At 41.7% G+C, this 13,026-nt stretch overlaps 2 protein-coding genes across 2 annotated transcripts; both read right to left on the bottom strand.

The window, feature by feature from the left end:
* Nucleotides 1–8,007: 8,007 nt before the first annotated feature.
* LOC147879669 (uncharacterized) lies at nt 8,008–9,452 on the bottom strand. Its single transcript, XM_087371431.1, has 2 exons — nt 9,340–9,452; nt 8,008–9,102 (listed from the first exon to the last, which is right to left on the bottom strand). The coding sequence occupies exons 1-2, from the start codon at nt 9,439–9,441 to the stop codon at nt 8,008–8,010; spliced, it is 1,197 nt and encodes a 398-aa protein (XP_087227557.1). The 5' UTR covers nt 9,442–9,452.
* A 199-nt stretch (nt 9,453–9,651) lies between these two features.
* LOC147879668 (disease resistance protein RUN1-like) lies at nt 9,652–11,219 on the bottom strand. The gene is made up of 2 exons (XM_087371430.1): nt 10,677–11,219; nt 9,652–10,276 (listed from the first exon to the last, which is right to left on the bottom strand). Exons 1-2 carry the CDS (start codon nt 11,138–11,140, stop codon nt 9,652–9,654), a joined length of 1,089 nt encoding a protein of 362 aa, XP_087227556.1. The 5' UTR covers nt 11,141–11,219.
* Nucleotides 11,220–13,026: the final 1,807 nt, after the last annotated feature.

Genomic DNA, 13,026 nt, shown 5'->3' with positions numbered 1-13,026 from the left:
ACAGGTGCCATTCCAATCCATTTGAGTTTGTGTAGAATGGCACTGGTGCGATTGTATCAAAAATATCAATGAATAAATCTTTCAGTTTAGCATGGTACCATTGCCAATATCCTCCTTACATGTTTAATGTGAATATGCAGTTACAAGATTTCTCCTCGCAACCTCCATTTCAATATATATCATAGCCAATCTCACTAGTGTCAGTCACATGAAAAATGGCATCAGAGCCATTCTCTAGAATCTAACCTTCAGTGGGCACTGCTGTGATTCTCTATGTGATTGACATTGAATCTACCTGTGTGGCTGATCTCCCTCATAGCTTGAAGGTTGAAGTGGCTAAAGGGATGTTTAGCATGGCACTACTACCAATCTACTTAATGTTGACATAGAATGAGAGTTGAAAACTAATTTAGATTGTCGAGAATGGCATGAGATTGGCACTAGTGCCATTCTGTACAAACTCACATGGAGAATTCTCTAAAATCTAACCTTCAAAGGGCATTGATGTGATTCTCTGTGTTACACAAATGAGATTGACACTAGTGCCATTCTGATAGAGAATGGCACCAGTGCCATTCTAATCCATGAGAGCTTGTGGATAATGGCACTGTGGCCATTATCTAAAATCTAACTTTGAGTGGGAACTGATGTGACTCTCTATGTTACTCACACAAATGAGAATGGCACCAGTGCCATTCTAATCCATGAGAGTTTGTGGATAATGGCATTGTGGCCAATGTCTAAAAAATGTTATGCATAAATGTTCCACATGTGCTTCCATCTTCCCTTTTAGCATGGGACTACTGTAAATCTACTTAACACTGACATAAACATAGAATGAGAGTGGTAAACTAATTCAAATTGTGGAGAATAGGTTGAGATTGGCACCTATTCCATTCTACACAAACTCACATGGAGTAGGATGGCATTGGTGCCATCCCAATCCATGTGTGTTTGTGTAGAATGGGATTGCTGCCATTGTATCAAAAATATCAATGCATAAATCTTTCAATCTACTCTTTACAAGTTTATTGTGAATATGATGTTACAGGATTTCTCCTTGCAACCTCAATTTCAATGTATACCATAGCCAATCTCACTAGTGCCACTCACATGAAAAATGGCACCAGAGCCATTCTCTAAAATATGACCTTCAATGGGCACTGGCACCAGTGCCATTCTGTACAAACTCACATAAATAATGGCATCAGTGGTATTCTAATCCATGAGTGTTTGTGGATAATGGCACTGTGGCCAATGTCTCAGAAATATTATGCATAAATGTTCCACATCTACTTCCATCTTCCCTTTTAGCATGGCATTGCAGTAAATCTACTTAACATTGAAATAGACATAGAATGAGAGTGGAAAACTAATTCAAATTGTGGAGAATGGCATGAGATTGGCACCAATGCCATTCTGTACAAACTCACATGGAGAATTCTCTACAATATACCCTTTAGTGGACACTAATGTGATTCTCTATGTTACTGACACAAGTGAGATTGGCACCAGTTACATTGTGATAGAGAATGGCAATTCTGATAGAGAATGGCACCAATGCCATTCTAATCCATGAGAGTTTGTGGATAATGGCACTGTGGTCAATGTCTTAAAAATGTTATGCATAAATATTCCACATCTACTTCCATCTTCCTTATTAGCATGGCACTGCTGCTACCAATCTACTTAACACTGACATAGACATAGAATGAGAGTGGCAAACTAATTCAAATTGTGGAGATTGGCACTAGTGCCATTCTCCACAAACTCTCGTGGATTAGGATGGCTCCCAGGGTCTAAGGTAAAATAATTCCTATGCATCCCATGATCAAAGCTGAAGGTCTAGTAGTTATGCTATAAATCCCAAAACAAAGGACTAGGGACTAGGGATAAAATAACAAGGAGGTACATAAAAAATTATATCAATCTCTTATGTGAGAGAACAAAAATCTATGTTTGAATGTGGTGAAAAATCGGGGTGTGGTTGGAGAGAGAGAGAGAGAGAGAGAGAGAGAGAGAGAGAGAGAGAGAGAGAGAGAGAGAGAGAGAGAGAGAGAGAGAGAGAGACAGAGGCATCTGGTTAGTGCATAGGATGATTGGCATATGAGATCTATAGATCTAGCACCTCAAGCGTGACTATAAAAATAAGTGCTCGAGCCTAAAGTGGATACCACTCAAAACTTGGATGTAAAAAACCCTCATCGAAGGATGAATTGGACTAGAAGCACATATATCTAGGATATGTACTAGTTGGGACCAGGGTCTAGCATCTATCTAGAATAGGCCAATTGAAAACCTAGTCAATCATACATTCACAATCTAGAACCCAAAGCAAATAGCTAAAACTATTGTAAACATTGATAATTCCAAATAAATACACTAGAAACCTAAAGAACATAGTTTCAACTATCGTATACATTGATAATTCAAAATAAATACACTAGAAACCCAAAAAACTCTAGAATAGGGTACCTCACATTATGTGCTAGTACAATTGGTATGGTCTCCCCACTATTGGTATGGTCTGTAGGTACCACGTCTCTTTCTCTCTCTCTCTCTCTCTTCTATAATAGAAGATAATCCACCAACCATAATCTTTTATATTTTATTTTTTTCCAAATAACCAAAAAATTTAGAAAAATAATTTCATGGAAATTTTATCTAGCCCATTATCCACGAGGATTCTGGAGATTGGCACCAGTGCCATTCTCCACAATCCCATATGGAGATTGTCACCATTGCCAATCTACTTGTGAGATTGTGGAGCATGGCAGTGGTGCCAATATCCACATGGGTTTTTGGAGCATGGCATCGGTGCCAATCTCCAAAATGTCTCTTATTGCATGGGAGATTTCCATGAAAATCATTAGAAAATTTTAGAAGAATTATTTCATGTAAATTTTGTCTAGATCCGTTCCCCATAAGGTTTTTGGAGATTCCATATGGATTTATGGAGAATGGCACCAGAGCCATTCGTCACAACCCCACATGGAGAATGGCACCAGAGCCATTCGTCACAACCCCACATGGAGAATGGCATTGGTGCCAATCTCCATGTCGGTCTAGCAAATTTTAAATTTCCCTATGCAGAATAGCTTAAGCACCACTCTCCATGTTGGTTTATGGAAAACCCAAAGCCATTTCGTATGGGAAAATTTAAAATTTGCTACACTCACATGGAGATTGGCACCAGTGCCATTCTCCATGTGGGATTGTGGAGAATGGCGCTGGTGCCAATCTCTACATTCGGAATTTAGAGAAAGTTTTATCAAATTGCAAAAAAATTTAGGGAAATAATTCATGCTTTCATGGAAATTTTGATTAAACCCATTCATGGATTATGGAGATTGGCACCAGTGCCATTCTCTGTAAGAAATCTAGGCTCACATGGAGAATGGCTTCAGCTCCATTCTCCACAATCCCACAAGTAGAATGGCACAAGTGCCATTCTCCCCATGGCAAGGATAGACTCACAAAATTCTCTATTGGTCTTATGAAATTCTTTGGTTGTAATTTTTTCAAAATTTCATTTCTTGTAATCATAATGGCAGGGGACGGCTACCAGATGTGGGGACAAGGTCATGATGGTGGTGGGGAATTAAGTGGTTGCAATTGGTGCAGTGTGTGTAATATATCCAGAGGGATACTATAGTGGTGTGAAAATTGGGGTAGAAAATGTATCGGTGATAGTGGAGAAGTCTATCAATAGTGACATGCTCTTGCTGTTTGCCACTATGGATGCAGTGCTTATTGGTGAGGCACTTTGGAGCATTGTCAAGTGGCCTAAGACCTCTCTAAAACATGTTGGTGATTATTTAGATGATCCGATAACTCAAGAATCCACACCAAGTGAGCTTGAGCAACCTTATGTTGAGGCAATACTAGTTTTTTCATTGGAAACTAGACAATTGTATTCGTGAATCCTAGAAAGAGAAAAAGGTTGTCTTGTGGATGATAGCAAAACAAAGACCATGGGGGAAGGTGTGATCTTGTATGTTTTCCCAAGTGACTCTAAAAACTTTGATTTATTGGGTAACAATTGCGTTGGTGTGGGCATTGAAAAGAAAGAACAAATTATAGGAAGTGATTATAGGAAGTGACTTAGGGTCTTCTATGCAAGATGTTAGATCTCTCAGCTTGGATATGTCTTGGCAATTGCCACTTTTATTGAAGAGGAGAGTCTGCATACTTGAGTGTGTATGTGGACATGTATATGTGTGGATCTAGATTGGATTAGTCAAAGTCAATAGACGGTGGAGAGTTGGCTAAGTCTTCAATGACCTCACCCATGAGGTCAACATCTCTTGTACTTTGGCTATATAGGGCTACTTCTACATGATAATGTGTGTGTGTGTGTGTGTGTGTGGAAGACAAGAAAAAACCCCTTTGCATTGTGAAATGACAAAAGAGTGAAGACAATGGAGTAGAAAGAGAATTTTATTGAATTAAAGGAACAATTTGAACAAGTAGGTGAACCCCTAATAATGTTTCTGATGGTGAAGAGGGTGGAACTCTGATAGCAAGAGTGGTGGTAGCAATGAATTATGTAAGTGAATGGGAGGCTGCCGTTAGCCTTAGGTGATGATCTAATCATAATTGATACTGTCTATTGAATCCAAGACATAGGCTATATCCCAATTTGTTTTATAACTTTTCTTGGTGATGATCTATACTGTCTATTGAATCCAAGACATAGGCTATATCCCAATTTGTTTTATAACTTCTCTTGGCATTCAACTTGCGATTGCTTTTTTCTTCCATTGAATGTCCAGCATTAAATAGATTCTATGTCTCCCCCACATGTTGAACCCATTTCCTTTTACTTTGTTCTTCTTCTTTTGTGGTAATAGAAGCATTACTTTATGAGTTCTCTTTTGTTAAAGAATCTTGGACTTTCTTAAGTTCTCTAGCTCCTTCATCTCCATTAAATCCTTATTTTTCTTCTTTGTAGACATGTTTAAAATATGTCCTAAAGAACCAATCAAAATTTTTAAGAAAAGAAGAAGTGTATCGATGAGTATCTTTCAAACTTGATCAATGCCTTTCTTTTATACCAATTGATGCCAATCCCAAGATTAAATATCGCAACTACACATTAAGAAATCCAATTCAAGAAAGTTTGAAATGTTAAGTGTGCCATGGTGCCCGGAGTGACTCTCCACACTTAACATTCTCATCCTATGCACACTAACTAGATGCCTCTCTCTCTCTCTCTCTCTCTCTCTCTCCCTCTCTCTCTCAATGTCTTTGAAATTTGAAAATTTCAAATTTTGAAAATGTAAATTTAAAAATTTAAAAATTTTAAAAATTTGGCACTCTCTATCAGAATGGCACTAGTGCCAATCTCATTTGTGTAACACAGAGAATCACATCAGTGCCCATTGAAGGTTAGATTTTAGAGAATTCTCCATGTTTCTGTTGGTAAGCTAAAAGGAAAGCAAAGAGTGGACACAAACTCAGAATACTTGCATTACTTGCTTGTAGAATGAAGAAGAGTGAGGTCCTTAAGTAGGCACCTCATACATGCTCACTGACATCACTGATGACTTCAGAGCTCCACAATCATCTCCTCAATCTGCTCCTAGATTCTCTCAATCATCCTATGTGGCTCTCCACCACCTAACTGTGCTTGTGGGCACCTAACTGTGCCTCTAGCACTCACACATAGAAACCAAGGTGTGCCTGAGGCATACACCTTGAGATATCCCAACAAACCCCCCCTCAAGGGAATGCCTCAGGCTATGTCAAGGATACATCTAGTCTCATAGTTTCTCATGCCATCTCATGGTGGTCAAGGATAAATCTATGGCTAGGTTCTCATGCTAGCAAGGGTTCCCTTGGGTGTAAGGTAAACAAAAGGGATACAAAAAGACCTTCCAATGGTTATCTCCCCTGCATGTACATGCACACAATGTTTGCAGGAGGTACCATGGAGCTAAACATACACATGGCCTACATCATAAGGTGGCCAGAGGTGTAAAACACAAACACAATAATTTATTTCATTCATTTTGGAGGACTATCCAGGCTGAGTACCTTGACATAAAAAGAGAGATCTGGAGCATACATAGAGATGTTTTAAAATGCATAATCTTCAAAGGATGCCTCATCTTGTGGAAGCTCATCAACTGAAAGTAGATTTGCTTTTTCTGTCTTTGCTTTGGCTCTGCAAAACTTCTCATTATGGTTGTTCTTGCCACAGTGCTTGCATGGATTAATTTTGAAGCAGTCCTTTGAAAGGTGATTTGTCTTTCCACAGTGATTGCAAGGGGTATATTTGCCCTTCTGGACTTTTACAGCATAAACAGTGTCATTGCCTTTCCTGAGCTCCATATGCCTTTCTTCTTCTTGGAGAGCAGAGATAATACCTTCAAGATTAGGATAAGGAAGATTTTTCAAAGTGGTAACTATGTGATCATAATCTTCAGGCATACTCTTAAGTAACACTGCCATAGCATCATCTGGAGAAATAGGAGAGTTGATAGAAGCTAATTGAGTCATAAGACTCCGCATATAGTTGACATGAGCTGCCAAAGTAGTACCACTAACCATCTTCAATTCAAAGAAAGAGATTTTAAGTGATAATTTAGAGATGTGAGAGCTAGCACCAAAAATCATGTCAAGCTTCTGCCAAGCTTCTGAAGGAGACTCCAAGTCAGAGATATGGTGAATATAATCATCTCCTAAAGCAAGAGCAATGATACCATATGCTTTTTCTTCTCTAGCTAGATCCCTTGCCGGTCGTGTCGGAGTTGAGGATTCTCCAGCATTGGAGGCCATAGAAGAAGCGGTAGGAGTTGGTTTGACAAGTCCCCATAAGTTCTCCCTCATCAATGTAAATTTCACCTTCATCTGCCATGTGTGGAAGCCCTTTCCATTGAACTTCTCTAGATTCAATAGGGTAGCCATGAGAGAGTCTAACCCAGATATTGGGCAGTGTCTATCTCTCTTACAAGGCAAAAAATAACTGAAAGACTTCCAAAATATGAGCACTTGATGTAGCAAAGACTAGTGACCAATATTCAATCAATGATGCTTCTTCTTACATGCTTCATAGAAGTGGCTAAAATGAATACTTTCCAATCAAAACCAGGTCTAGTAATTCAAAACAAAACTGAAGCCACACTTGTACTGAAGTTATTGAAAGTTTCAAAAAATCAGAAATGCTAGAGTAGCATTTTATGTAGCATCATCTTCAAAAACTTGTCCAAAACTGTCAAAACCAAAAGGCTGAACTTGGAGGGCTTGTAGCTCACTCTTCAAAGCAAGGAAAAGAGGGCTTTTTGAAGCAAAAGAAAGCTCATATACCAGAGAGGGTCCAACACAGAGGTTGGACGAAATGGTACGCACTTTTGCCCGGGAGAGTTGCTACAGGCTGAACCTGAGTTTTGACGATTTCTCCCTCGTTACTGAACCAAATGAGCTGAAAAATGACTCAAAATCTTCGTCTTCGCCCATCTACTCCTAAGAGGGCTCAGGCAATGGCAGAGTAGGCAGGGAGTATTGAGCAATAAAAGAAATGGCGAAAAATGCGCTGTTTGGGGAATGGCAGCCAACACAGACGTTTTTTCTTCAATTGCTTGCAGGTGGAAGTTTGCCCATACTAGAGGAGTTTCCAGCTCAGAGGGTTTGGGCAATGGTCATTTGTACGTGGAGAACCAAGCTCTCAAAGATTTTGGGAAGAAAGAGAAAGATGGAGAAGAAGATGAAGAAGAAGATGATGATGTGGCAGAAATGGGCTCAAGGGGGATCAAAGGACTCTGATACCATGTTGGTAAGCTAAAAGGAAAGCAAAGAGTGGACACAAACTCAGAATACTTGCATTACTTGCTTGTAGAATGAAGAAGAGTGAGGTCCTTAAGTAGGCACCTCATACATGCTCACTGACATCACTGATGACTTCAGAGCTCCACAATCATCTCCTCAATCTGCTCCTAGATTCTCTCAATCATCCTATGTGGCTCTCCACCACCTAACTGTGCTTGTGGGCACCTAACTGTGCCTCTAGTACTCACACATAGAAACCAAGGTGTGCCCGAGGCATACACCTTGAGATATCCCAACAGTTTCCAAGCTTTCAAGGGAGCCGAATTCTTCAGGCAACGCCTTCAGCTTTGTGCACCCTGTAATGTCCAAGGCCCATAGGTTTCTTAGCTGTCCGAAGGAAGAAGGAAGGTTGGTGATGGAGGTTAATTCCCTTGCCTTCAAGGATTCCAAACTTTTAAGGGGGCCAAAGTCTTTAGGCAGCTCCTTCAGCTCTATGCACCCCGTAATGTCCAAGTCCCGTAGCTTTTTCAGCTCCCCGAAGGAAGAAGGGAGCTTGGTGATGGAGGTTGAGTCCCATGCCCTTAAGGATTCTAAGCTTTCAAGGGAGCCAAAGTCTTCAGGCAACTCCTTCAACGCACTGCACTCGGAAATGTCCAAGCCCCGTAGCCTTTTCAACTGCCCGAAGGTAGAAGGTAGCTTGATGATGGAGGTTGATTTACATAAAAGCAACTCCTCCAAACTTTCGAGGGAGCCCAAGTCTTCAGGCAGCTCCTTCAGCTCAATGCACTCGAGAATGTGCAAGCCCCGTAACCTTTTCAGCTGCCCGAAGGAAGAAGGGAGCTTGGTGATGGAGGTTAATTTCAATGCCACGAACACTTCCAAACTTACGAGGGAGCCGAAGTCTTCAGGCAGCTCCTTCAGCTTAGTGCACTCCAGAATGCACAAGTGCCGTAGCGTTTTCAGGTGCCCGAAGGAAGAAGGGCGCATAGTGATGGAGGTTAATTTCCTGGACGTCAACGATTCCAAACTTTTCAGTTGCGAAAAGCAAGTTCTTCTCCCATACCACCAACGTACCTTCTGCTTCTCAGACAACCTTTGTTGTATAATGAGCACACCAAGAAACTCCAAGGACAAATCTTTAGGAAGGGTCACATTAGGAGAATCCGTGCTGACACTGGACAGCCACCTAATTTTCAGGCCTCTAAGTCCTTTACATGTACCATTCAAATGTGTTCCCTGAAGCTGAAGGAAATGCAAGGATCGCATTTTGGAAAGTTGAGTTGCGCGGAGGCGGGGCAGGGAGGTGGCAAGTCCACGGATTTGGTCAAGACCCTGCAACAACAGAACGTCGTTTTTGTAAAAAAGAATTTACAAAGCACTTTCATCACAACCAACCACAATTCTTTCATTTCATACTTAGGCTGCAGTGCATAACATGCTCACTGAGCAACAGAAAATCTCATTGCTCAACTCTGCCTGTCGACAGAGGAGACTTTCATAGGCAATTCTGATTTGATACGCACTTCCCTATACTATTGTGGACGTGAGTGAAAACACAAAAGTAAGTACCTGCTCATTGGCTAACATTTGTTTCAAGTCGTCGTTTTCCAGCACCCATCTCTTGCTGCTTCTATTCACATCTCTCCCCAAGTCCCTCAAAAGATCGTGCATAGTGAGGCACCCCTCTTCGTGCATAGTGAGGCACCACCGATTTCGTAGCCTTTTACCAAACCATCCCAAAATTGCTTTGCCATCCATTCGAAACGTCCACTGAAGTAGCAAGCCACGTCCTGAAACATTTGCTGTTCCTCCTCATCGAGACCTTCATAGCTAATCCTCAGCCTACCCGATATTTCTCTGTACTTGCTGCTCCTTAACTTGTCAACAGCTTCTTTCCATTGTGTCTTTTCTCCCATTCATGTTTGATAGCTCGTATGTCTCGCCCCGGAAGACATCAGAGAGGTCATTTCTGTGAGGGAACAAACCTTGGTCCCTGGATGTCAACAAGATTAGACTGCCAGGGAAGAGACTGGTTGGATCTATGATCTCCTGAACAGAGCTGAAGTCGCTGTTCATGCCATCCAATCCCTTCATGTCATCCAGTACTATCAGAACCTTCTGATTGCTTAATCCCTGTTTTAAACGTGCTTTCCCTCTGGCAAGATCGCCCCCCATCTCATTCTTGTCAAGCAGTAAATCTTTGCGAAGACGATCTTGAATTTCTAAAGCTTTCTCAGCTCCACAGTTTTCAATGAAGCTTGATCCCTGGAAACTCTTTCTATGCCTGTCGTAAATAGCTCGGGCAAGAGTGGTCTTACCTATCCCCCCCATACCCCAAAGCAGAACAACGTACACACTTGTCTGCTCGTGCACACGAAACCGTTGCATCACATCCTGGACCTTGGCGTCCAACCCAACCGCTGTAGGCAGTCTGTCCACGGGGAGCCTGTCATCTATCTCATTCACGATCTTTTCTACGAGAGCTTCAACCAACTCCCCTTGACGTCTGCACATTGAGCCGATTGAATGTATTAGTATTAGTCCTGCATTTCCTTTCCTCTTCTTTCAGCAAAACAAACAAGCAAAACGTTTACACGAAGACGGGATAAAATGCGTTCTATCATTAAGCAGCTCAGCATTTTCCGTTGAGAACAGTCATTACAACGATTTCCTGCGTGAGGCCACATCTTCTCAGCAATTCGCCAGCAATTAGAGTCGCGATAAAGCATTTGCGGATCTTTAAAAGTAATCGAAGCTTCTCCAAGCTATTACATCCTCTTCAGTCGAATAGTATTAGTAATGAGGCCCTTCAGACACTCATCCCACCAAACCAGAGAGCCCGGGAGGGGGGCTAAGCACAAGAAACCGATGCAAGAAGAAAGCCGAAAATGCAAAAGTAAACGTACCCGCCATAGTCGTTCAGCCGGAAGCCCCCGAGCCACGAGGCGTCGTGCAAAGCAAATTTCCACCGCTCGAGTGTCTCCTCTTCGATCTCGCGCCCCCCAAGATAGTCCTCCATGCGAAGCTCTTCAGGCGTCACATCGTAGAACACAGGGATGACTTTGCCCAGGTGATTCCGGTGGCTGTCCATCATCTCCACGAGTTCATCCAAACACCAGTCTGAGCTGCCGTAGATCGGAGTGAAGATCGGCACTCCAATGAATGCCTTCCGAGCAGCTTCCAGCATTGTTTTGCGAACGTCTTCTCCTGGAATAAGCACCTCCAAGTCCAAAAATGAACTGATTCCACGGACCCTAAGAGCATGGTGAAGATGATTTGCGAAGCTCAGCTTCATTTCCATTCCACGATGGCTGATGAAAACCTCATAAGAGGCCGTAGCAACAGCAGAAGCCGAAGTGGAAGCAGACATCGATCGTTGGACGGGCTTTCGGCAGTGGCAGATGCTGTTTTCTCTGTGCAAAACTAGGCAAAACCTGTACAGACATACAAGATAGCCTCAGTGCTGCCGTAGTAGCGGAGGAGAACTCTACACTTTCTATTGCGTGTGCTAGACCCGTAGGTAGCTTGACCCGTCTAAAGTAGCTTGACCCGCTTTGGAAGACTTTCTATTGCGTGTGCTAGACCCGGAAGTAGCTTGACGCGCTTTGGAAGACTTTTCTTTGGAGTCTAGAGCTCGCGGTTGCTTTGGAAGACTATTCTTTGGAGTCTAGAGCTTTGGAAGACTAGCTCTGCGATCGTTGATTAGCTGCACAGGTCTCTGAGTGTGCCAACTTTCTTAAAGTAGTAGTTATATTTAATTAATTAATTAATTATTTTATATATTATACAATTATTTAATTTTATTTAGTATTTGAGAAATTATTTATAAATTAATATTAAAATTTAATATATACTCTCTCTCTCTCTGCATTTTTGCAGACTATTCTTGACTCTCGGTTGCCTACAGTCTGCTTTGCGCAGGTCACTGAATATGCCAACTTCCTAAACCCTAAACCCTAAACCAGTTTGCAACCTAGAGAGAGAGAGAGAGAGAGAGAGAGAGAGAGTATAAACGAATATATGTGTGTGTGTCTTATCTCTCTCTCTCTCTCTCTCATCTATCTCTCTCATCCTAAACCAGTTTGCAACCGAGAGAGAGAGAGACAGAGAGAGAGAGAGAGATCTCCCTCTCCCTCTCCCTCCTCTCTCTCCTCCCTTTCCTGCCGCTATCTCTATCTATATCTCTCAGTGTCTCTCTCTCGGTGCTCTTATATACTATAATATATACTATATTATAAACTGTATAATATAATATTATATTATATTGTATTCTCTCTCTCTCTCTCTACTTGGCGTCTAGTCTTGTAAAAACTGGTGACGTGGTGATATAACCCATTGGCCATGTCTGCGCGCACTCCATGCCACATAATGTGTGACGTCAGTGCCTCTCAGGCCTCGTCAGCCATGTGTTGCTGCCTCTCGTGCCACGTGTTGCCTTGATTTGCACTTTGCCTCTGCCCAGGATGTGCCCTCTTGCAACAACAGCAAATCTACACCTGTCTGGGTCCCCTCCAAGCCCTAGATCTGCTCCTAACGTTCTCCAAAATAGGCTAGCTGCTTTTTGATACCCAGCTTTTCTTTGTACTTATCATTATTAGCTTCTTTTGGAAGCTGATTTGTATGGTGTTTTTCAAGAATTAATAGAAATTTCTTTTCTCTAGGGGGAAAAGAAGCTTTTGATGCTCAATTCTCATTCATCTGATGAAGATTTTGTTTACCTCAAACTTTCTTTAGCTTGATTTATCCATAAGACGTACTCCTAGCTGTTGAATGAATGTTCCATGTCATGTGATTCCTAAAATATATATTTTCCATTGGTGATTCTTTTATAGCTAGATTGCTTTCATGCGATCCACCATTTGTTTCACCCACAACCCTTGGCAACAAGGGCTTTCGCCTTTGGTAAGTGTTGCTCTTTAGATCAAACCATAAATAATCTAAGTTTCACATCTTGTTTAAAGGCAATTTTCTAAAGATACATTGACCACCTGTCATCGCACAGCCTTTTGCCATAGCTTTGCCCATGCAAATCATAGGTTGGCTTGGAGAGGCCACCACGCTGGTTTATGGCACAATAATGAGACACAATCTATCATTCTGAGCATCGCCTCAGCACAATCTCTAGCCTAACAACCTGTCTCATCGCCCATAATTCAAGGTTGTCTTGGAGCGACCACCATGCTGGTTCTTGGAGTTATAGCTCTGTTACCTATTTTTACGTATTACAAGAGGAGGTCTATGATGACGAGGTCCTAT

This window comes from Dipteris shenzhenensis, chromosome 33, assembly GCF_047967505.1.
Source record: "Dipteris shenzhenensis isolate YYH24624 ecotype China chromosome 33, Dip_SZ_1.0, whole genome shotgun sequence".
Taxonomy (NCBI): domain Eukaryota; kingdom Viridiplantae; phylum Streptophyta; class Polypodiopsida; order Gleicheniales; family Dipteridaceae; genus Dipteris; species Dipteris shenzhenensis.
This window is presented reverse-complemented; position numbering and strand designations above follow the sequence as displayed.